The 21,327-nt window shown below is 40.4% G+C and overlaps 5 protein-coding genes across 7 annotated transcripts in view; 2 read left to right on the top strand and 3 right to left on the bottom strand.

Annotated features, from left to right (window-relative positions):
• Nucleotides 1-168: 168 nt before the first annotated feature.
• Nucleotides 169-4,296, bottom strand: LOC104816249 (embryogenesis-associated protein EMB8-like). The gene is made up of 14 exons (XM_010544972.2): nucleotides 3,920-4,296; nucleotides 3,724-3,813; nucleotides 3,479-3,540; nucleotides 3,267-3,367; nucleotides 3,064-3,153; nucleotides 2,810-2,932; nucleotides 2,502-2,579; nucleotides 2,204-2,289; nucleotides 2,035-2,083; nucleotides 1,829-1,885; nucleotides 1,343-1,473; nucleotides 1,181-1,264; nucleotides 1,001-1,070; nucleotides 169-738 (listed from the first exon to the last, which is right to left on the bottom strand). Exons 1-14 carry the CDS (start codon nucleotides 4,174-4,176, stop codon nucleotides 427-429), a joined length of 1,590 nt encoding a protein of 529 aa, XP_010543274.1. The 5' UTR covers nucleotides 4,177-4,296; the 3' UTR covers nucleotides 169-426.
• An 856-nt stretch (nucleotides 4,297-5,152) lies between these two features.
• Nucleotides 5,153-7,496, bottom strand: LOC104816239 (sucrose transport protein SUC1-like). Its single transcript, XM_010544959.2, is given in 5 exon segments — nucleotides 5,153-5,549; nucleotides 5,694-5,737; nucleotides 5,902-5,965; nucleotides 6,122-7,022; nucleotides 7,024-7,496. Coding segments are annotated over 5 exon segments (1,575 nt in total). The 5' UTR covers nucleotides 7,410-7,496; the 3' UTR covers nucleotides 5,153-5,369.
• A 3,975-nt stretch (nucleotides 7,497-11,471) lies between these two features.
• On the top strand, nucleotides 11,472-16,407 carry LOC104816209 (G-type lectin S-receptor-like serine/threonine-protein kinase At1g34300). 3 transcript variants are annotated; one of them, XM_010544937.2, is made up of 2 exons: nucleotides 11,472-14,175; nucleotides 16,323-16,407. In XM_010544937.2, the coding sequence occupies exon 1, from the start codon at nucleotides 11,559-11,561 to the stop codon at nucleotides 14,031-14,033; it is 2,475 nt and encodes an 824-aa protein (XP_010543239.1). In that variant the 5' UTR covers nucleotides 11,472-11,558; the 3' UTR covers nucleotides 14,034-14,175; nucleotides 16,323-16,407. The 3 variants fall into 3 exon arrangements, with proteins under 3 accessions (XP_010543239.1, XP_010543223.1, XP_010543230.1); XM_010544921.2 differs by having other exon boundaries at nucleotides 16,292-16,379; XM_010544928.2 differs by lacking the exon at nucleotides 16,323-16,407 and adding an exon at nucleotides 14,424-14,636.
• On the top strand, nucleotides 14,736-17,628 carry LOC104816228 (probable arabinosyltransferase ARAD1). The gene is made up of 3 exons (XM_010544948.2): nucleotides 14,736-15,383; nucleotides 16,323-16,576; nucleotides 16,968-17,628. The coding sequence occupies exons 1-3, from the start codon at nucleotides 14,765-14,767 to the stop codon at nucleotides 17,517-17,519; spliced, it is 1,425 nt and encodes a 474-aa protein (XP_010543250.1). The 5' UTR covers nucleotides 14,736-14,764; the 3' UTR covers nucleotides 17,520-17,628.
• A 1,205-nt stretch (nucleotides 17,629-18,833) lies between these two features.
• The window catches only part of LOC104825128 (putative 1-phosphatidylinositol-3-phosphate 5-kinase FAB1D), a 7,723-nt gene continuing 5,229 nt past the window's right edge, over nucleotides 18,834-21,327 (bottom strand). The window contains exons 13-16 of the mRNA XM_010557411.2: nucleotides 21,274-21,294; nucleotides 19,888-21,105; nucleotides 19,532-19,789; nucleotides 18,834-19,438 (exon numbers count right to left, since the gene is read on the bottom strand). Of these exons, the coding sequence (XP_010555713.1) occupies nucleotides 19,124-19,438; nucleotides 19,532-19,789; nucleotides 19,888-21,105; nucleotides 21,274-21,294 (1,812 nt within the window). The 3' untranslated portion in view covers nucleotides 18,834-19,123. The remainder of the gene's footprint in view (nucleotides 19,439-19,531; nucleotides 19,790-19,887; nucleotides 21,106-21,273; nucleotides 21,295-21,327) is intronic.

Here is a 21,327-nt window from a genome sequence, read left to right as displayed (position 1 = left end):
TAAACCGGGAATGCAACAGAAAACGAAAACGAGAACATTGATACTTTCTCCTCTTTATTACGATATCGCCCCTTAATTTCAGCATTTTTAAACTTTACTGCCCGTTCGGATAAGACAATGCGCGGTCGCGTTTCGAACCGTGAATCGCGACGCACAAAACCGGGAACGCAACTTGAATCCCAAATAAAATAAAAAATGAAAAAGAAAACTTGACAATTTGGTATGCCAGACGCTATTACATACACATTAACAAATGTAAAATCACAACATATAAAATTACGACCACAACACGATCGTTCCTTACCCAAAGAAATACTATATATATATATATGTACGTATATGCATATATAAGGTAATGTCTTCAATAACTAGCGTTTGTACGGAGAAACCTGTACCATTTGAATCGCAATGGCCTTGTAGTTGTTATTACTTGGTGGCAGATCTTCGTTTCTTGCCGAACACGTAACTCAGAGCGAGCCCTAGTAACGGGAAACCAGTGACCAGAGCCATGCACCCAATCGGCCACCTAGATCGTCCTCCCAATCTAGCCAGTTCGTTGAAGAACAGAACAACCTCAGGCTTCCGTCTGGATTCGGACAAGTGATTTGCTTCCATCTGTTCCGTATCATCGTCTTGCTCGTAGGTCACTGCAGCGACCAGTCCGTCTTCTGCGACATTTACGTACGGACCTTGGTTAATGGAGGGTTCCTGTGTCGATTGTACGGCCGTCTCTTGAATCTGCAAACAATCGTAAACCGCCTTTTATGATCAATTTTTTTTCTCCGCTGCTTCTCCCTCTTTCTAGCTCAAGATGAAACCAAGGGTTGTGATCCACAATGCCAATAGACATAACCGCGGAGACGGTCTAGATGCTGGTTTTATTTGTGTCAGGCATAACCAAAACCGGCATCTGGATCTTACAGACAAGGAGGAAACAGAGTATTTTGCACAGAAACCGTATTATCTATTTGCCATGAATTGAGAGGAAACAAGATCTGACCTTCTTCGGCGCATGCATATAACGACTACGGCTTAGTACACTAAGAAACTCATTGGCAGCCCTAACCCACCTGCACAACACAAGTGCAGAAACATAACGTGCCCATCAGCATCAGCACCATATTTTGTTTCACGGCCACAAATTAAATAGATCGAGCATGAGCAATAATCTGAAAGATACCACAAGCCGGAGCCCGTGAATCCTTCAAAGAAAGCGAGGTGCCCTCCATGCTTTGTTGTAGCCAAGACAACATTTTCATTTGCCCTGTTCAAAAGGAAACTCAAAGCTTGAAGATCTTCAAATCAGGATTGAAGCAATCGCTTGGATGTCAATATTGCCTACCGGCATTCGTCCCAGGGAATAGCTTCCCTCGTGCATAATGGATCATCCAGAGCACTTATACAGAGAAGCGGAATTGACACACTGCTCACATATTGGGCGCTGCTAGACCGCCGGTAATACGTATCCACTGTCTGCAATAAAGCACAACGTGAAGTTTTTTTTTTGGGTAACCGGGTTTCCTGGACCGAGACCCAGACTAATCCTGGGGTCGGGAGTCAGCCATGTGATTTGAATTATGCATTTCCTCCCTAGCCTGAGGTTCGAACTCGGGGCGGGATAGACGCTTTGCGCTCCCGTTTCACCGGTTGAACTACCCAGGTTGGGTAGCACAACGTGAAGTTAAACCCAATATTAAGATGAAAATGAACAATCAGAAATGTTAATACGTACCCAAGGACTGTGTTAAGGATCTAGCAATGGCACAACTGGTTCTCACAGGAAAATGAGCATGAGAAGGTAAAATGATATGAAGGAAGAGTATGATACCTCGAATTTCCCAACATGGCAGGTTGCATGGTAGTCAAAATCCCGGATTGAACGTGACTTACAAAGCAAAAGTTTACTCAGAGGGTTAGCCGAAGAAACAAGCAAGACGCTTAAGAGATATATTTTTCATTATTAACTCATGAACTCCAGTCTCGGGGCTCGGATATTCTTCTTCGTATCGTTTAGAGAACTACAAGAACACCAACCTTTTTTATGCCATCCCAGTTAGCAAGCCGTGAATATTGAGGTTCATGTCTGCAGTGAAACTAAAGTTCTGAGCAAAAGCTGATAGACACACTGTGAAATATCAGAAACATCTCTCAATCCCATTTTACAGACAAAGGAGTTCTTGACCGAAAAAGTGGGCATACATACAATTGGGCGTAACCTTGGAGTCCAATAGCGAGAGCTCTATCATAGAGCTTTTGTATCAGCTTCCGGCATATGAATCTGTCACCTATCTGTAGGCCAAAAAAATAGAAGGGGAAGAGGGCGTACTGCATCAAACACTAACAAACACTGTACACGAATTGGATCAAGGACTACCTAAGAGAATGTCCTAAGAACTTCAAAGAAGTTTAATGTCTCAATTTAGATGATAAAGAAAGCCAAGAAAAAGTTATGAGCAAAATGAGAAGAATACAGTTGTGTAGTAAAAGAAATGAAAGCTCACCAAGAGATCCCAAGGAGAGCAAATAGCGACAGCACCGGCTATAGGAGTCCTCTCACCCTCCTCCCCAAGGTATTTGACCTGGAATAGAATCAAGCTGTTGTATATGATATGGACCTACAACTTCTTGATGGAAATCAATTGTACAAAAACCCAAATAAGCAAGCTGGTCTTTTCCGGGGAAAATTGAGGGGAATGATTAGAAAAGGAAAACAAATCATGACTCTATGTAAGATATCCAAGTTGAACATATTGCCCAATTACATCAAACTGGAAATGCAAAGCAATGAATTCGTGAAGACTAAACATACCAGAATATTTGCACCAATGCTGGTTCCAACTGCAAACAGAGGAGCCATCGGATATTCGTGATGGAGATAATCGACAACTACCCGTATATCTTCTGTCCATCCAGCGTTGTAGAAGCAATCAGACTGCATGTTGTGGCCAATAATGGAAATCACAAAAACAAAAATGGTCAGTAAATGAGTTTGAGGTTTTACAGGACAAAAACAGATTAAGCTGACAGCTTATGGGAACACCAGAGACAGAAGAAGAAACTCACAGTTACTGAGACACCACCCAGTCCTCGGTGGTTGCTAACAACAACATTCCAACCAGCCTTTGCTGTGCTGTAGGCAAGGTGTTTTAGATACTGCAAATCATCAACAACCACCATACAGTTGTTTAACCTAGCAAGTAGTATGTTCTAATATACCATCACATGAACATGTCAGAGATCCGCAATAGAAGAGAGACTGAGCTTACGGCAGATGAGGAATCGCTCGTCAAACCAGGAACCACGACAGCAATAGCTGTTGTATCATCCTGTCTGATTTCGTTATGCTTATGAACAGAACCATCCACAACTACACAAAGGATTAGAATAACAATCAATGAACAAAAAGAGAAAGGTACACCAAACTCGGAGAGGAATCCAAATTGCATATGCATTTCTACATCTTAATCACCACATTTACCATCAGAGCTCATCAGCCAATCCAATGCAATTGTTCCTCCGTCAGAAGCACGAAATATCTGTCTGATATAGTACCCGTATAAACACTATCAGTCACTTTTTTACGGATAAATCAAACATTCTACCACCGTACTCAGAAATTGTATCGAAAACTTCATCAGTAAACACAGAACTTCAGACCACGAAGAAGTAATCAAACATGTGTCTCAATTCTGCGGACAACGTGAAGTTATCGAAAGCGATCACCTCCTGTAGTTGAAAACCGGAGGCATTCCGAAGAAATTGAGGAAACATGTCTGAATATGAGGACTCGAGAGCCATGGCGTCGCCGCATACCTAAGCACATGAGGAATCGAACAGGTACAAAAAGACCCAGAAATCAAACACTCCGAAAACGTAAATACAAATCCCAAACCAAACATCATCAAATTTTCGCCCTCACCGGCCGTGAAGGATTTTGCACCGGGAGACGACGCCATTGTAAACAGGGGAATCGGGACTGCACGTCAGATTCACGCGGCCGGTGAAGTGCCCCAGAATCAAATCCTCGAAGAAATGGAACTCCAGGAAGTAGTATAGGAGGACGATCCAGGCCACGAGGACTGCGAAGACGTAATGACGAACGGGGAGGAGGGAGAGAGCTTGGACGAGAAGCTCGTAGGGGGAGAGAGGGGAAGAAGACAAGGGCTGATTCTCCATCGGGCTTCGATACGGCGGTCGGAATCAGGCAGGGGACCGTTAATTTCGCCGGAGAAAAAACGTTTTGGTTTCTGGTTAGGCGAGCGGTAGGAGAAGCCCGAACGACAAAAACTCGTGGCGGGTGGAGAATTTATTATATATATAATTAAACAAGTAAAGAAACAATAAATTCGATTTAAATATTTGAGCAATTTTATTCAATAAATTTTGGCTTTTGTTTGATTACAACGTTTTTTGGACAATGATTAGTCTAACGAGATGGTCTGTTTTTTATTTCATGCACTAAAACTTATAAGACATCATTGTATTATATGTGATGTTTGCTTATATATAAACGGATAATCAAATCAAATATTAAATCATTATATATAAATTATTTTCATCTAAATTGGTTGTAATTTTTTATTCTAATTATAATGAAAAATAAAGGAAAAAATGTTAGGTTGCGTTCAATGATAAGTCACACTAAACTGAACAATTAATAGGTTGGGACCTCTACTCTTTATCATATACTCCCTCTTTTCAAAATATTTGTAGCCACATTTTAAATGCGAAATTAATTAATATCTTTTAATTACAAAAAAACATATGTACAAACAAATGGTATCTTTATTTCGTGACATTGACTAGTAACTAAAAGCTAGTAACATCGATCTTCTTGTTGGGGGGTTTCACGTACGTGACAAAACTGTAAATTTTTTAAAATTAATCGGTTATATTGTTTCCATATCTATATAATTGATTGATTGTTCGTTGTTTCTTCCTTGTGTTCATATGGCCAAAAAAAATATTTCTCAATTGCATTTGTTTTCTGTCTGAGTTCATTATTATATATTTAGTGCGAATTTATATCAATGAATAATTAATTATATGTTCTGATGTTGGCAATACATTAAAAAAATGATTTTTGTGGGTTCCCAATAATGGATATCAAAGGTAAGGTTTAAATGTGTGGTTTGACTGTTGGAAAAACACATTAACTCACAATCAATGAGGAAAATGGCACTCCTTTCCGACACCTTTTACATTTGTCATCAAGAAGATACAGTTTTTTTTTTCAAACACTTTTTTCCCCCCAAAGTGGACACAAAAGAAGATACAAACAGCTTAAAGACGAAGAAGAACAAAAACCCTAAGGTTAGAAACTATTGGCTTCACAGTACTAATTAAAACCCGACGTACGCATGCAAAAGCTAATGCAAAGCGACCGCGGCGGAAGCCTTTTGAGCGGCGGATTCCGGCGGCGGGGAGGGAAGAACGGTGAGGGCCAACACTCCACTCGCGGCGGCGGCCACCGCACCCACCACGAACCCCGGCAGGTTCCCTCCTCCGAACATCTCGTCGAAAGGTCCTCCTCCCACCGACACCACCATCTGCATGCCCCATATATATATATATATACACCACATACGCACACATACATATTCATATATATGGGTATTTGCAATTATTATTTTAATACTGTTTCCCAAAACCACACCAACATGCATTAATAATTACTAATAGTTGATATTCACCTGTGGCACAACAATTGCAAGATTTAAAACTCCCAAAGAAAGTCCTGCAATTACAAAAATACATCAATGTCTATCAGATACGTAACATACAACCCTAATGCGTACGTACCGAATAAGTATACGCACATGCATGCAAAACAAATGAATATATACACACACGTAAATAGCTCAATGCATAATATAATATAATATAATATACGTTATTTACCTTGACCGGCACCAGAAGAAGAAGAAAATATGGACGCCAATGCAAATGGAATGCTGTAGGTTATCTGAAAAAACAAAAACAAAAAAAGCATTAATTTTTTTTTATATGTCATTAAATTTTGTTGTGTCCCGTAAATATATATATTTTAATTATATGACCACCGAATATTAAAATGAAAAAAAAAAACGGGGGCTTGCATGTTGCATGGTTAATTTCGTACAGCAAGAGGAACATCAGAGAGAGCGAAGAGAGACAACGCGCCAACTTTGACACCCACTGGCGGCGGCGGCGGCGGCAGCGAACCTCTGCCTTTGGACACGGCGGTGAGGTGGCGGCCAGACTCGGCGACTTTGGTGATTACCACCGTCATGCCCAAGCAGAGAGCGAGGACGAAATTCACGATCCCCCAAAGCCTGTTCACTCCTCCCACGCCACGCGCCATCCACTCGACGGCGAGTGACGTGAACCCGAGCACCACCGAGTTCAGCATCAGCCCCAACGCGCCGGCGCGTACTCCCACGTTATACACGCGCCTCTGTGATTCGTCTCCGGCGGAGTCTCCGCCGTACACCTCTCTTCCCATCCAATCCGTGTCGAAGAGGAGGAACGGGAACCAAGCAATCCAATTGAGACACGTCACCACCAAAAGCATCCGCATGGGCCTCTTCAAATCTCTAACCGCACCCAATAATTCCCCGATCAACGGAAACTTAACCGCCTTAGACGCCGTCACCTCCTCCGTTATCTCTCCCCCATCTCCATCGTCGTTTCCGTTAACCTCCGGCGACCACTGCTTCTCGTCGACGTACCAGAGAGCGATCGCTGTCAGGGTCAACAAGAGAATGATCGAAAAGTAGAAGCAGCTCTTCAGATTCGCGCAATAGACGTCACAGGCCTTCGTCGACGCGAACGGGAACGCGTCGTGGAGGCGCGTGAAGGAACCGGCGGCGAACCCGAGGACGTTTCCGACAGCCATGAAGAAGGAGAAGAAGGCGTTCGCGGTTCGCATCTTCTTCGCGCTATCGCCGGAGAGATCCGCGAGGAGAGCACGGCACGGTCCCTGGAGCATGTTGTTAGCGACGTCGAGGATCCAGAACCCGAACGCAAAGATCCCGATCGCGAGAAGGAGACAATGTATTTCGGTTTGTGAAGTTATAGCCGATGAGGATGACAGCGGTGGCGACGAGAGCAGCGCCGGCGGCTATGAAGGGACGGCGGCGGCCGAAACGCGAGACGCAGCGGTCGCTGTGGTAACCGACGATGGGCTGAACGATCATTCCTGAGATGGGCCCACAAAGCCAGATGAGTGAGGCCCATTTGTGGGGGATGCCGAGAAGCTGAACGTACGGGGTCAGGAGGGAGAGCTGTAGGGCCCACCCGAACTGGATCCCGGTCGCGATCGACGCCACCGCGATTATCTGACGCAACGGCGACTGCGTCTGGGTCTGCGTTTGCGTTTGAGCCACATCGAACGGCGTCGTGTTGGGCTTTGACTCGTCGGTCTTCATAGTTTCTCTCTCTAGAAGTGGATGAAGAGTTTGTGTTGAAGGAGAGAGAGAGAGAGGTATATATAGAGAGGAGAGAAGGATTGCATGGGGAGGCAACTGGCGGGAGGAGGAAGAAAGGCTTATCCATTTGAGTCTCGGTACGTAGTGCGGTGAGTGTACCCTTCAGTACACTCCTGTCCACGTGTCACTCCCTCATTTAATTCGCTGCATTTTCCCTCCCAAACAAAAAAAATAAAAAATACAAAGAATCTTGAACATACATTATGACATCTAGAAGATAATTAATTATAAACGTGAGTCCAGATTAGATTATACTAATTGTAATATCAGCATGCGGTTTTACCACGTATATCAGTACACAAATACATAATTATGGAGAAATCCAATGCAAAAATTAGGTGATAGCTTTACATATTATGTATTTTACTTTTTAATAAACAAATTGATATCGAATATTGATCATCAAGATGAATGTGATGTTGAATGGGAGGTGGATTTCGGAGTTTTTGGATTTCAAGAAGTGAAGAAACCGACAATCAAGTTTTTTGAAATTTGGTTTTCCTAAAAACCCGGAAATCTACTTTATGAAAAAAAAATCAACTAAAATCTAAAAGTCACCTTTCTTTAGATTTATAAACTTTCAGAATCCAAAAGCCAAAAACCAAAAACTAAAAACCAAAAACCAAAAACTAAAGCCAAAAATCCAAAATAAAAACCAATACCATTCAAAGCCATGTTTGATATAATTTCGTCTCCATGTGTATCTAAATTTTGTTGCTGTTATTAATTGTCCCAATTCAATATATTTGCAAATGTTGTACTCGTAAAAGCCTTTTATAAGGGTGATCCTACGTTTGATGTGAAGCACAATGTAATGTTAGTTATATATATTCATGTGAAAAAATTGAAGATATGAATATTATTATCATTATTATTTAGTTTTGTAATTATATATAATTAAATACAGCGAAAAAAAAATGGAAGATCTAGTTTTTTATGATAAGAGTAAAAATAAATAATGAAAATTTAGTGATTGATTTACAAATTAGAAGATACGATACGTAGAATGCTATGAGTAGAAAATTAATAAGCGGGGAGTTGTTATTATTTATGGAATGGTTATTTTCCGCCTTACATAGTTATCTGTCTTTTTTCAATTTAATTATTTTGGCATGATTGATTCTAAAAAATTAATATAATACAATAATAAAAATTTGGAAGAAAATGGGAAACTGGTTTCTGTTGCAATTTAATGAGGGCTCGTGGGGGGGGAGTAATTGCAATTGCCATATCTTATCCATTGGTTTTTTTTTAATATATAAGATATCTTATCCATTGTATAGGTTCTGTGTTTAAGGATATCCCCACGCTTGATGATTGGTTGAATTTTGTCTAATTACGAGGGTTTAATCATATGTTTCAGATTATGTTGCATGAAGAAGTATGGTATTTAAAAAAAAACATATGGCTTTTAAAAAAAAACAAATGCATAGTATTAGAGAGGTGCGTGCGATGATGCATGAAAAAGTAAGATATATATTTTGAATTTAAATTATGTTGTCTTTTGTTTTTTGTTTTTAAATTCAATTTTTATAAAAAAAAACATATATCTATTTAGTTATTATATATATATATATATATTTTAGATTGGTTAAGTTTTATATATTTATTATATTTTATTAAAAAATTATTTTTGAATAACATTTTCAGCTATTTTTTATATGCATTTAAATTTGGTTAAATCAGTTGGTTACGTTTTATATATTGATCCAATTTTTTTCTCTAAAGTCAATAATATCTTATTTTTTTTAATTTGTATATAAGAAAAACATAAAAAAGATTTTGTAAAAAGTGTAATATTTATTGAAAACTAAAACCTAAATGATAGCATCGAGGAAGTTAAAAAAACCTAAATTAAAAAAAAAAAGGATTATACTTTTAGAGCGATCACTAACTCGACACATTCCACATTTGGGTAAATCATTTGATTATCAAATTGAATTTTTTTAAGTCAAGAAATATATATAATAAAGTAAAAAAAAAAAGATTAAATAAGGTGGGGACATTATCCAGTGAGAAATTGCGCAGCCCGAAGAGGAAGATGCAGAAGCCATTAAAAAAGTGGATGAGAAAGTTTCAATCCATCTTTGACTTTCTCTGACACAAACCCAAAATCTATTCACACGTCAAAAATTAAAATACCTATTAATAAAATAAATATCAAAACATGAAATGATTATATATTCATAAAAAAAAATTGTTACAAAGCTTGTTTTTTTATTTTTTTAAAAAAGAAAATATAAGATGTTGATAGCAAGAGTCCTTTCGTTTGCAGATAACCTATAAATTTCGTCTGTTATATATTTTGCACGTATTTTTATCATTTTTTTTCAGATGAGATATAAATAAGTTAAGGTATTAATTGTGATAAAACAGTGACATTGAAACTGATGTAAATGAATTAAATATTAATTCGTCGTTTATTAAATAAATTCACCGTCATCGCCTACTGTACTATTCGTGACCACAGATCCCCCAAGCCCACCCACACGCCTCAAGCGTGACGTCATGTGCCTCTCCCTCGTCCAGAGGGTCTTCAGCAGACGAGTGTTTCTTAAATTTTTTTTTGTCCAACATATGACTAAAAGTTGACTAGTAAATGGGCTTTCGGCCCAATTATCACACTGAACAAAAAAACAGACTAGATGGGCCTTTGGCCCAATGAACATGCTTTAGGTCGTTTCCTTTCAGTGGAATCAGTTCACTCACTGGTTGTTGCATAAAAATTATATCCTATTTTCTATCCATGTTTTTAGTTGAAATTTTATTTTTAATAAAAATAATATTATTTTTAAAATATTTTAATTTTAAAATTATTTTTTGTATACAAATTCGAATTCCATTAAACTTAAAAAAGTAACAACTAATCGTTTTTAAAACTATATTTGATTTTCGTATAATAGTATATTATGTTATCCCGTTTGATTCAATTTTATATGTTAGTCAATGTTAACTATTTTTTTGTCATCAAACTGGAAAATAATTCAACCCTTAAGAAAAGTAGTTGGTAGAATTGGTAAATAAATTATTCAAAGTTTCGATGTTAACATTCAAAAATTACATTATTCAAGCGAGTTTGGGCGAGTGGTTGGCGTGTTGGCCAATACGTCTTCACGTCGGCTGTTCGATTCCTGAGTGTGGAGGAGGAATTCATATGAACTATCCCGATTTTTTGGGAGATGTAGTTGGACCGAAGGTAGTTAAACTTTAAGAGAAAAATTGTATTTGTAAATTTGAATCGAAAGATGAGACAAGAGGGACTGCCACTAAAATGACGTGAGGCGGGTCTCCCACGTCATGCGATGTTTTCTTATCGATAAGTAATTAGTAATTACTGTATAGTTTTTTTTGGTAAATGGTATAATTACTGTATAGTTTTTCCTTTCCAAAGCCGCATTTTTTTTAATTATAATCTATATATATGGTATTAGAAATATTATGTATAAGCCAGAGTTGGTGGCTTGGTTGCTGTGAAAACATAAAGTAGTGTCCACACGAATTCTAGCAATCATATATTATAAAAAAAAAACATTATATATAATATAATATCTGGTTTACATGTTTTTTCGCGTGTCGTTGTTTTGATTATATGATTTTAATTGTTGTTTTGAAAAAAATATTTTATTTAATTTTAAATTTTAATATCTATTTTAAACTCAATTCCAATTAAAATAATTTATTTTTCAAAATTACATTTAATCATATTTTAAAAATCATCATGTATTATTTTAATAGCTTTTACATATATAAGTTATTTCTATGCTTATAGTCATAAAAATATTATGGAAAAAAATGTAATTGTCAATCAAGCATAGTTTAATTAAACTTCAAATCAAACCATAAAAAGAATCCTTTGAAAATGTATGAAGTATGGCATGGTATACCTAAAAGGTTTGGACTTTTCTAAAGTTTGTGTGTGTATATATATATAGTCATATTTTGTAATATTTGCTTTATGTCGTATCAATAATCTATCTTTATTCAAAAAGGGCAATAATTTTGTCAAAAAACTTCCGTACGCGCCCTCCGTTGGCATTCGTCTTGCTCACAAAAAAAAAAAAAATCAGTGAGGAGTAGGGCAGAGCAACAATGGCGCTTCTTCTTGTTCTTCACATTCTTCTTATACATCTCGATTTCTCTTCTTCTCTGACGATTCCACTCGGTTCCACGCTTCAAGCCTCAAATCTCAACCACTCATGGTCTTCTCCCAACTCCGATTTCTCCGTTTCCTTCGTTCCCGCCGTTTCACCTGGGTCTTTCCTCGCCTCCGTCACGTTTTCCGGAGGGATTACTATTTGGTCGGCCGGAGCCGTCGATTCCGGTGGATCTCTCCGCCTTCTCCGGTCTGGTTCCCTCCGCCTCATCGATGGCTCCGGCGCCACCGTATGGGACTCCGGCACGGAGAGCCTCGGTGTTGCCTCCGCCTCTCTGGATGACTCAGGCAACCTTGCACTCCTCAACGGCAGGAACATGACTGTCTGGTCGTCGTTCGACCACCCGACTGACACGATTGTCCAGTCGCAGAATTTCACGGTCGGTAAGGTTCTCCGATCTGGTTCTTACTCATTTCAGCTTCTGCAAACTGGGAATCTCACTCTCAAGTGGAACAATAGTGTAATTTACTGGAACCAGGGGCTTAATTCTTCATTTGATTCAAATCTTTCGTCTCCGAGTTTCGTTTTGCAAAGCAATGGAGTGGCGTCGGTCTTCGATTCCACATTGTCAACCGCCGCAATTGCGGTTTACAGCAGCGATTACGGAGAAGGAGACAATGTATTTCGGTTTGTGAAGTTAGACGATGATGGAAACTTGAGAATCTATGCTTCCACAAGAGGCGGTCAAACGAAAACGCCACGATGGGCTGCTGTTATGGATCAGTGTCAAGTGTTTGGTTACTGCGGAAACTATGGGATTTGTACTTACAATGATTTAGGCACAATTTGCGAGTGTCCATCTGAGAACTTTGTTCCTCTTGAAGTGAACGATATGAGAAAAGGCTGCAGAAGGAAAGTGGAGCTCGAGGATTGCCGTGGAAATGAAGCCATGCTTGATTTGATGAACACTAGGTTCTTGACATATCCACCCGAAGTATCTTCCCAGCGTTTTACCCTTGGCGTATCGGCTTGTAAGTTCAACTGTCTTGCTGGGAGTTTCTGCGTTGCTTCTGTTCCAATGTCTGATGGATCTGGTTATTGTTTCCTTAAACCACCTGGTTTTGTTAGTGGCTACAAGAATCCTTCACTTCCCAGCACCTCTTCTATCAAGGTATGTAAACCGGGTATGCCCAATCCTTCTCTAGCAACAGCTAAGAAAAGTGACAAACGGCAAAAGCTTCATGTGTGGATCATTGTGGTTGTTGTCATAGCTACGCTTCTTGGTTTACTCGTGTTAGAGGGGTCTTTGTGGTGGTGCTGCTGCAGAGATTGCAACCAGTTTGGAACGTTGTCTGAACAGAATTCTTTTCTCGAGTATGCTTCTGGGGCTCCCGCGCAGTTCTCATACAGAGAGCTTCAGCGCTGCACCAAACAGTTCAAGGAGAAGCTCGGGGCCGGAGGTTTTGGCACTGTGTACAGAGGCATGCTCACGAACAGAACTGTTGTTGCTGTGAAGCGGCTGGAAGGGATAGAGCAAGGAGAGAAGCAGTTCAGGATGGAAGTTGCCACCATAAGCAGCACACACCATCTGAATTTGGTCAGACTGATCGGTTTCTGCTCTGAGGGACGCCACAGGCTTCTTGTCTACGAGTTTATGAAAAACGGATCACTCGATAACTTCCTTTTCTCTGCAGATTCAGGAAAGCTGTTGAATTGGGAATCCCGTTTCAACATGGCCCTTGGAACGGCAAAGGGAATCGTTTACCTCCATGAGGAATGCCGGGATTGTGTCGTCCATTGCGATATTAAGCCCGAGAACATTCTCTTGGATGAAAACTACGCTCCCAAAGTCTCGGATTTCGGGCTTGCCAAACTCCTCAACCACAAAGAAAACAGAAACAGAAACCTGAGCAGTGTCAGAGGAACTCGAGGGTACCTAGCACCAGAATGGCTCGCAAATCTTCCCATAACCTCGAGATCTGACGTCTACAGCTATGGTATGGTTCTTCTGGAAATAGTCAGCGGGAGGCGGAACTTCGACATCTCAGAGGAAACCAATCTCAAGAAATTCTCAATCTGGGCTTACGAGGAATTCGTGAAGGGCAACACTCAAGCTATCTTAGACAAACGTCTCGAGACAGATGGAACGGTGGTTATGGAACAAGTGACGAGGATGGTTCGGATCAGTTTCTGGTGCATACAAGAGCAGCCATCTCAGAGACCGTCAATGGGGAAAGTGGTTCGGATGCTAGAAGGAATCGCAGAGATAAGCATTCCACCAACTCCAAAGGCCTTAGCCGAAGTGTCGGTTTCAGGGCAGAACAAGAACTCGAGTTGCTATATCAGCAGTTCGATGGTGTCTACGTCGGCCCGGTGTCTGCCCTCATCTTCTTCCTCACTAACTGCAGAGATGTCATCGTCCGCTTCTAGAAGAAACGCGGGTGGGACTTCTTCCTTGAATGAGACCTGATGATTGCAGAATACACACCAAAATCTCGGAGCATTAGCATGTTATGGAGTTTTGCAACCTTCTGTACCGGAAGAGAAACATGGATGGACAGCTCGTCCTTCTCAGCGACGGCGTGACTCTCAAGATCAAAGCCGTGGCAGAGGTATAACAACACATTCACTACATACTCCCGTCGCATAAATATATATATTTTTGTTTGCAGAACATGGTCGGGTATAGCTGCCTGCTTTAGGGAAATGATTGATACCGGACAACTTATTTGGTTAAAATAACAAGGGCTGGCTTAGTATATAATCAAAACCTTTAGACTTATCGAGTGTACTGGATAGAGTGGAGTCGTAGAAGCAAGGAGTAGGGGGTTCTAGATCGATGTTAATGGAGAGTTTACAGACGGGAATTTCTGATGGCCAAAAACGGCAAGGAGTTCGCGGTGTTTATGAGGCCTTGGCTTTAGAGCGGCAGGGAGTGCTTTACTCAAAAAGCCAGATTGTAACACGGCAAGGAGTTTCTGTCTCGACAATCAACCTGGGATGGAGTTCACTTGAAACAACAGGGAGTTTTCCACACGGCGAGACGTTCTCAAAACCCTTAACTATAAACGGCAGGCTGTTTTCTCCTGGGTGGCTGCCTCGGATCCATCTGGAGGCTTCCTAGTAACACGGAAAATCCTTCATCCGTTGCGCTTATACAGGGGAAAAAAAACAACTGAAGTGGCAGAGATCTACGTGACGATGGCTCCCAAGGTAACAGCCATGGCGGCCACTAGACCTCTCTACTCAGTGTCTTGCTTATTCCTCTCCTTCTCTGTCATCTTCGTCCTCTCTCTCCTCTTCTTCATTTCCACTTCCATCAAATCCGGCCCGAATCCGAAGATCTTCCATGAAAACGGCATCAATGTATATGTTGCAGAACTTCCGAGATCCCTGAATTATGGTCTTCTGGAGAAGTATTGGTCATCTAATCCAGATTCTCGCATACCCAGCGACCCGGACCACCCGACCAGAAAAACCCATTTGCCCAAGTCCAAGAAGTACCCACCTTACGCGGAGAATCCGCTGATCAAGCAATATAGCGCCGAGTACTGGATTTTGGGCGACCTCGAGACTCCGATTGTGAAACGAACTGGGTCTTTTGCGAAGAGGGTTTTGAGGGAATTCGAAGCCGATGTGATTTTCGTGCCTTTCTTCGCGACGCTAAGCGCGGAGATGGAGCTGGGAAACGGGAAAGGTTCCTTCAGGAAGAAGGCCGGGAACGAGGATTACCAACGGCAGAGACAAGTGCTTGATTTTGTGAAGAACACTGAAGCGTGGAAGCGCTCCGGTGGCCGGGATCACGTTTTTGTGCTTACCGGTACTATTTCCTTTTCTCGTATTAGATTCGTTTTCTTGAGCTATTTGGTTCGTGGGTCTGGAGCACTACCCATTTATGGGCTCTTTTCCAAATCTCTTGGTTGCATTAATCAATTCGAGATTTGTGCCACGCCTTTGAAATTCCTTGCTTGTGTTGCCAGTTTCATATGGTTTCAAGCCAATTTGACAAATCTTGGTGTTATATATCGTATCGTATCATTTATCTCTATTCTAGAGTTTGTGGTCTTAGAAATCTGCCAGTTCTTTTAGTGACTAAATTCAAGTATTTCGTGTCTAGAAAGAAAAATTCTTCTGTCCATGTCTTAATATTGATTTTGGCCTGAGAATTGAAACAATTCAATGTCAGATGCTCTTGGGGTTAGTTCCCTGGGGTCTTCTTGTTCACATATAAGGGTGTCATGTGTTTTAATATAAAGCTTATGGCCAGTCACTTCATTATCAGGTCAGTTGAAAGTTGCAACATTGAAAATCTATACCCAGTTGCAATATGCCATTGCTCTTTATTACTAGATGTAACCATCTTGTGTTCCTTGTTAGATTATGATATCACGCTAAATCTGACTAGTCGTGATATCATATAGCATGCTCCTATATCTATTTAAGATCTTAGTCTTGTCTTGAGAAATCTCTCTACATCTCATACTGTTTGCTGCCTAATACTTTTGAGTTACTGAAACTTTACTTTTCTTTCCCAAGAGAAGGCCATTCTTGGTTTGGTCTTCTCCATTTTGATCTTCGCATACACACAACTGCATCGGTTGTTTCTTTCCATGCCAGCTCACTGAGATGATACATAATGTTTTCTCTTACAAAGTGAAGCGGCTGTTATCCCGAGACATGCATTATTGCTCTAGAAAGCTTATAGATAGTCTCTCCATCCATTGTCAGGTTAGTTAAATGATGAAGCGTTCTTTGGCAGACCCTGTGGCAATGTGGCACGTTCGTGATGAGATAGCACCAGCCATTCTCCTTGTGGTGGATTTCGGGGGGTGGTATAGGCAAGATTCTAAATCATCCAATGGTAGCTCCCCTGAGAGGATAGAGCACACACAAGTTTCTCTAATCAAAGATGTGATAGTTCCTTACACTCATCTCTTGCCCAGACTAGACTTGTCTGAAAACCAGAGACGCCTCAACCTTCTTTATTTCAAGGGAGCCAAGCACAGGCATCGGGTAATCACTACCACTGACTCCGTTCTTTATTTCGATTTCGAAGCTATCATCTTTATTTGTTACACATACTTCAGTAGTTTTGGATATTATTATTTTAGATTTCTAGCTTCTTTATTCAGTTCCTGTAGAAATAGAAAGTAAACTCTGAAGCTATATAGCAAAAAATAGGACATTTTGAGGATAATGGGCAGATGCACAATGTTTCATTGAAAAATCAGATTTCCTTTCACCCAGAAATAAAATAATCAGAAGAAGCCCCATGTATTGACTGATTAGGCGAACAATGGCAATTAGATTGATGGATTTATTTTAGCTCCATTCCATTCTTGGTATCTGCTTTGGGATTTTCAGTAGTAATAACTTTTTTTTCTTAATATTTCAAAACTGACAGGGTGGTTTGGTTAGAGAAAAATTATGGGACTTATTGGTCAATGAACCGAGAGTTATCATGGAAGAAGGGTTTCCCAACGCAACTGGAAGAGAACAATCAATCAAAGGAATGAGGAACTCCGAATTCTGCTTGCACCCAGCAGGAGACACCCCCACTTCTTGCAGGCTATTCGACGCCGTTCAAAGCCTATGCATCCCCGTGATTGTCAGCGACAACGTCGAGCTTCCTTTCGAAGGGATGATCGACTATTCGGAATTCTCGGTCTTCGTCTCCATAAGCGAAGCCTTAAAGCCTAAATTCCTGGTTGATCATCTCAAGAGCTTCTCCGAAAGACAGAAGGAGACGTTCCGCCGCAGAATGGCCAGCGTTCAACACATTTTCATGTACGAAAATGGCTATGCCGGAGGAATCGGACCGATACTGCCAGACGGTGCGGTGAACCATATATGGAAGAAGGTTAACCAGAAGCTTCCGATGATAAAGGAAGCAGTGACGAGGGACAAGCGAAAGCCAACAGGCGCATCTGTTCCTCTACGGTGTCAGTGTATGTGAACCTAAATCAACTAAAGTTCTTTTGTTTTTTTTTTTCAACTTCTAAAAAAATATGCTTATTTCTTGCCTTTAAAAACTTTCCTTCCACACCAATGAAAAGAGAGTATACGCACACCTATGTTTTTTTTTTTATTTTATAAACCACAAGCCCATGAAAAAAAAAATAGGTAGAGGCTTATCATTTAGTGGGCCTAATTATAGATCCAATATGCAGGCCCAAATGTTATGAAATTATATAAAGACCTACTTGAAAGAGGTCGGCTATGGTCCAAAGAGAATCACGATGATGTCATTCGGCTCTTTCAAAACCCCCAATAAGTGTGTGCCAAAATCGTGATCACCTACATTGAGGCCCACTCCGGGGTCGAAACCAAATAGGCCCATGGATATGACATATGGGGTCGACTCAAGCATCATTTTTGGTTCATAACAGTTCACGTTAATATGGCTCATTAAAGGCCCAGATCATACTGATCATGGCGTGGCGGATGGGATCGACTCAAGCATCACCTGTCCACACAGACAGACTACAATCTATATATATTAATAATTGAGTTTAAAGGATTCTGGTGAGGACACCTAAGTATCCATGTCATCAAGTTTCTCAAATTTTATTGGTCATTTGATTTGATATATTCATTTACTTCCTAAAGCCACGTCATTTCCCATCTAAATATTTTTAATAATATACATATACATTGTCCAATTAAAGTATCATTGTTTATATATAATTTATTATTGCAATTTACAACAAAATTAACCTAACATATGTAAAAGATAAAAGTAACATGTAAAAATCTGATAATCGATTGGATAACCATGGTTATTCGGTTAATAACCGAACCAAACCGAAGTCGAACAGTTATTGGACTTTCTCAAACGAACGGTTATTCAACAAATAACCGAACCGAATAGCAACAATAAAAAATTATGATTGATAATCCCAATAGTTATTTGATTATTCGGTTATTAACCGAAATGGTCATTTCTAATAGTACATACAATAAAATATTTGTAACTGGATTTTTTTTTATCATTATAGAGTATAAAATTGAAACGTATCGAAAAATTATGTGTGATATTGTTTGACATCAAACCTATATAATATAAAACATGTAGATAGACATATATTTTTACTATATATAATGAGTAATAATGATTTTACAATAATTTAATATTAGCAATATAAGTTTTCTGCATTAAAAAATTTATATTTTTTTTTTCAAAATTAATATTAATACATTTTATAAATTAAATTATAAAAAAGAATAACCCGACGCATCGCGCGGGTCTTTATCTAGTATACACAAGAAATATGCTAACGTGAGACTTCTTTCTTATATCTCGTCAACTCTTTACATTTTCTTACAAGAAAAGACTGAAAGAACAAGAGAACGACAAACACTATGTACGCCTCCCCAGGACTTGGCTAAAAAAAATGCAGAATTACGGGGGAGGTAAGAGTACTAATGATTCACATATATCCCCCCCTATTCACAATGTGTATTGAATCATAGTAAAAAAAAGAAAGAATATTCGAGGAAAAAGACTTACGAAAGAACTCTCTGTCTTCCTTCCTTTGTGGTGCATATACACCATCACTACTACTCCTCGGTGGCGGTGCATAGTTCACAAGCCGCGCGGTCTGAGGCTCGTCCTCTGTCACTGTTGTTGACGAGGCACCAATGGTCGGGGACGCACAAGAAGTGGGTGGACATGAACTTCCTGAAGCGCTTCTTGTACTCCTTGGGGCTGATAACAGTGGGCAACAAGTTCTTGGGCACCACCAGCGACGATTTCACCCACGTCTCCAGCTGCTTGTCCCACGTGTACTGCCTCACGTAATCTATTATCCCACACACCATCTCCCCTCCCTCCTCCACCCCCACCAGCAACGAGTAGTCCATCACGTTTATACTCTGTCCCATCATCATTCCCCAACATTTTTTAAGAAACATATATGATTCAAAAGAAAAAAAAGATGGAAGAGAGGGAAAAAAAAAGCCTTTTACGTTCAGGAAGCTGGTGTCGTTCCAAACCGCCCTTTGGAGGATGCGTTTCGAGCTGTTGCTGATGTATATCGGGGAACTGTTCATGTCGTTCACAAAGTTCTGATCTAACAGCACATCATCCGCACCAGTCGTCAGCCTTGCGTGTAGAGCTCCTTTCAGATCGTACTGCCTTGTTATTTTCCTACCAAAGTTTAGATTCTCCATCACCATCAAGTCGTGTCTTGTGTCTTTCCCGTTCTTCGGCTGCCTTATAGTCACCTGGTAGGAGGGTATACGTATTATCAATCGAACAAGAAACCAACGTATGAAAAGATAAATTTCTTTTTCAATTTTTTATTATAGAGAGGATTAATTACCTGATAGATACCAAGCACTTTTGCAAGACATGTCTGGTTGCCTGACTCGTAGGAGTCCTTCATGTATTTAAAGTAGCTATCAGCAAATTTCACAAAGGACTCGTATTCCGTTCTCTTGATCTCCTTGATGATGAACCTGTCGTCCAGCGTTTTAGCAAATACGGACTTGCTCTTCCCCCCCTTTGCATCCCACGGCTTACAACGGCTAAGCGACGCTATGTAATTCGATTCCGATGGACAGCAAAGCTCCCTCAGCTCACGGAACTTGTCCGCATATAAACACACGACCGCGTATTTACACTTTTCAAAAGACTTGACGGATCCGAACGAGACTTTTCGTCTCAGACCCTTCTGATGGTCTAAGGGCTCCGGCCGAGTCAACCCATCAAAGCTTAGAAAACGTGAGTCCATGGCGTGCTGAGAATCGACCAGATCTTTATCAAAAAAACCCTCGAGAGATCCGTGTTTAGATCTCATGAGAGGCAATCTGCTCTCCTCATCGCTGCTATCTCCCGAGCTAGGACAATTGATTAGATGGGCCAGAGCACAAGCAATCAGGCTCGAGAGCTCGTCCTCGTAGTCGGACACGATACTATAATCATCACCCAGAGAGATGTGCAGCCGAGAACCTTCCTCACCGATTATTTGATGCATTGTTGGTAAAATTTCTTGCGCAGAGCTGGTAAAGGTCTCATTTTTCAATAAGTAGACCTCCTCAAGGTCTTTGATTCCTCTTGGTCGGAGATCTTCAAATGGCAGCCAAAACCATTCATCAGAGACAGCAGCCTGGTTATCCCAAGATTCTCTTGTAATTGGAACCGTTCTGTCTGATTCTTGATGGTTCTCCAAGCTACCGTTATCGCCTGTGTGAACCTTGGAATCACAGAATGTATTTATCTGATTGTCATCTTGGATGGAAGTGCCATAAATTGGAATTTCTTTGCCCGCCTCAAGTTCACGGAATGTATCAGAACCATTGGTTTCAGATCTGGCCCTTGCAACAACTGAACCATCCACCTTTACCCTCAATCCTTGTTCAGTTCTCTCACTCTCGGCGGTTGAAGGTAGCTTCCAGTTAGGTAAAACCATTGAACGCAACCGACAGTTCCAAACCAAAGCCTGAAGCAGAAGTTCCCACAGAATGCGGTTCAGGCCAAGCAGTTTGAGGGAAACATCTCCTGAGCTTTTAGTCTTGTCGAAGGCAATTTTAATATTTTCCTTTATAGGCAAGACGTTCCAAAAAAGATGAAACAACACTAGTTAGCTCGCCCAGAGAAAGCAAAACAAATAACAGCTAACACTCATTCCAAGCAAAAATCTAAATCATATTTTATATATCATGCACGAGAAACTTCAAAGAATAGAAACAAGTTCTGAAGAACTTACCTCATATTTGGAACGCTCTTCTCATACCGACCAGTCCAAGGGTTGGACCGATCG

This window comes from Tarenaya hassleriana, unplaced genomic scaffold (assembly GCF_000463585.1).
Source record: "Tarenaya hassleriana unplaced genomic scaffold, ASM46358v1 Cleome1, whole genome shotgun sequence".
Lineage (NCBI taxonomy): Eukaryota > Viridiplantae > Streptophyta > Magnoliopsida > Brassicales > Cleomaceae > Tarenaya > Tarenaya hassleriana.
Note: the sequence above shows the minus strand (reverse complement) of the source record. Positions and strands in the feature narration are given on the sequence as shown.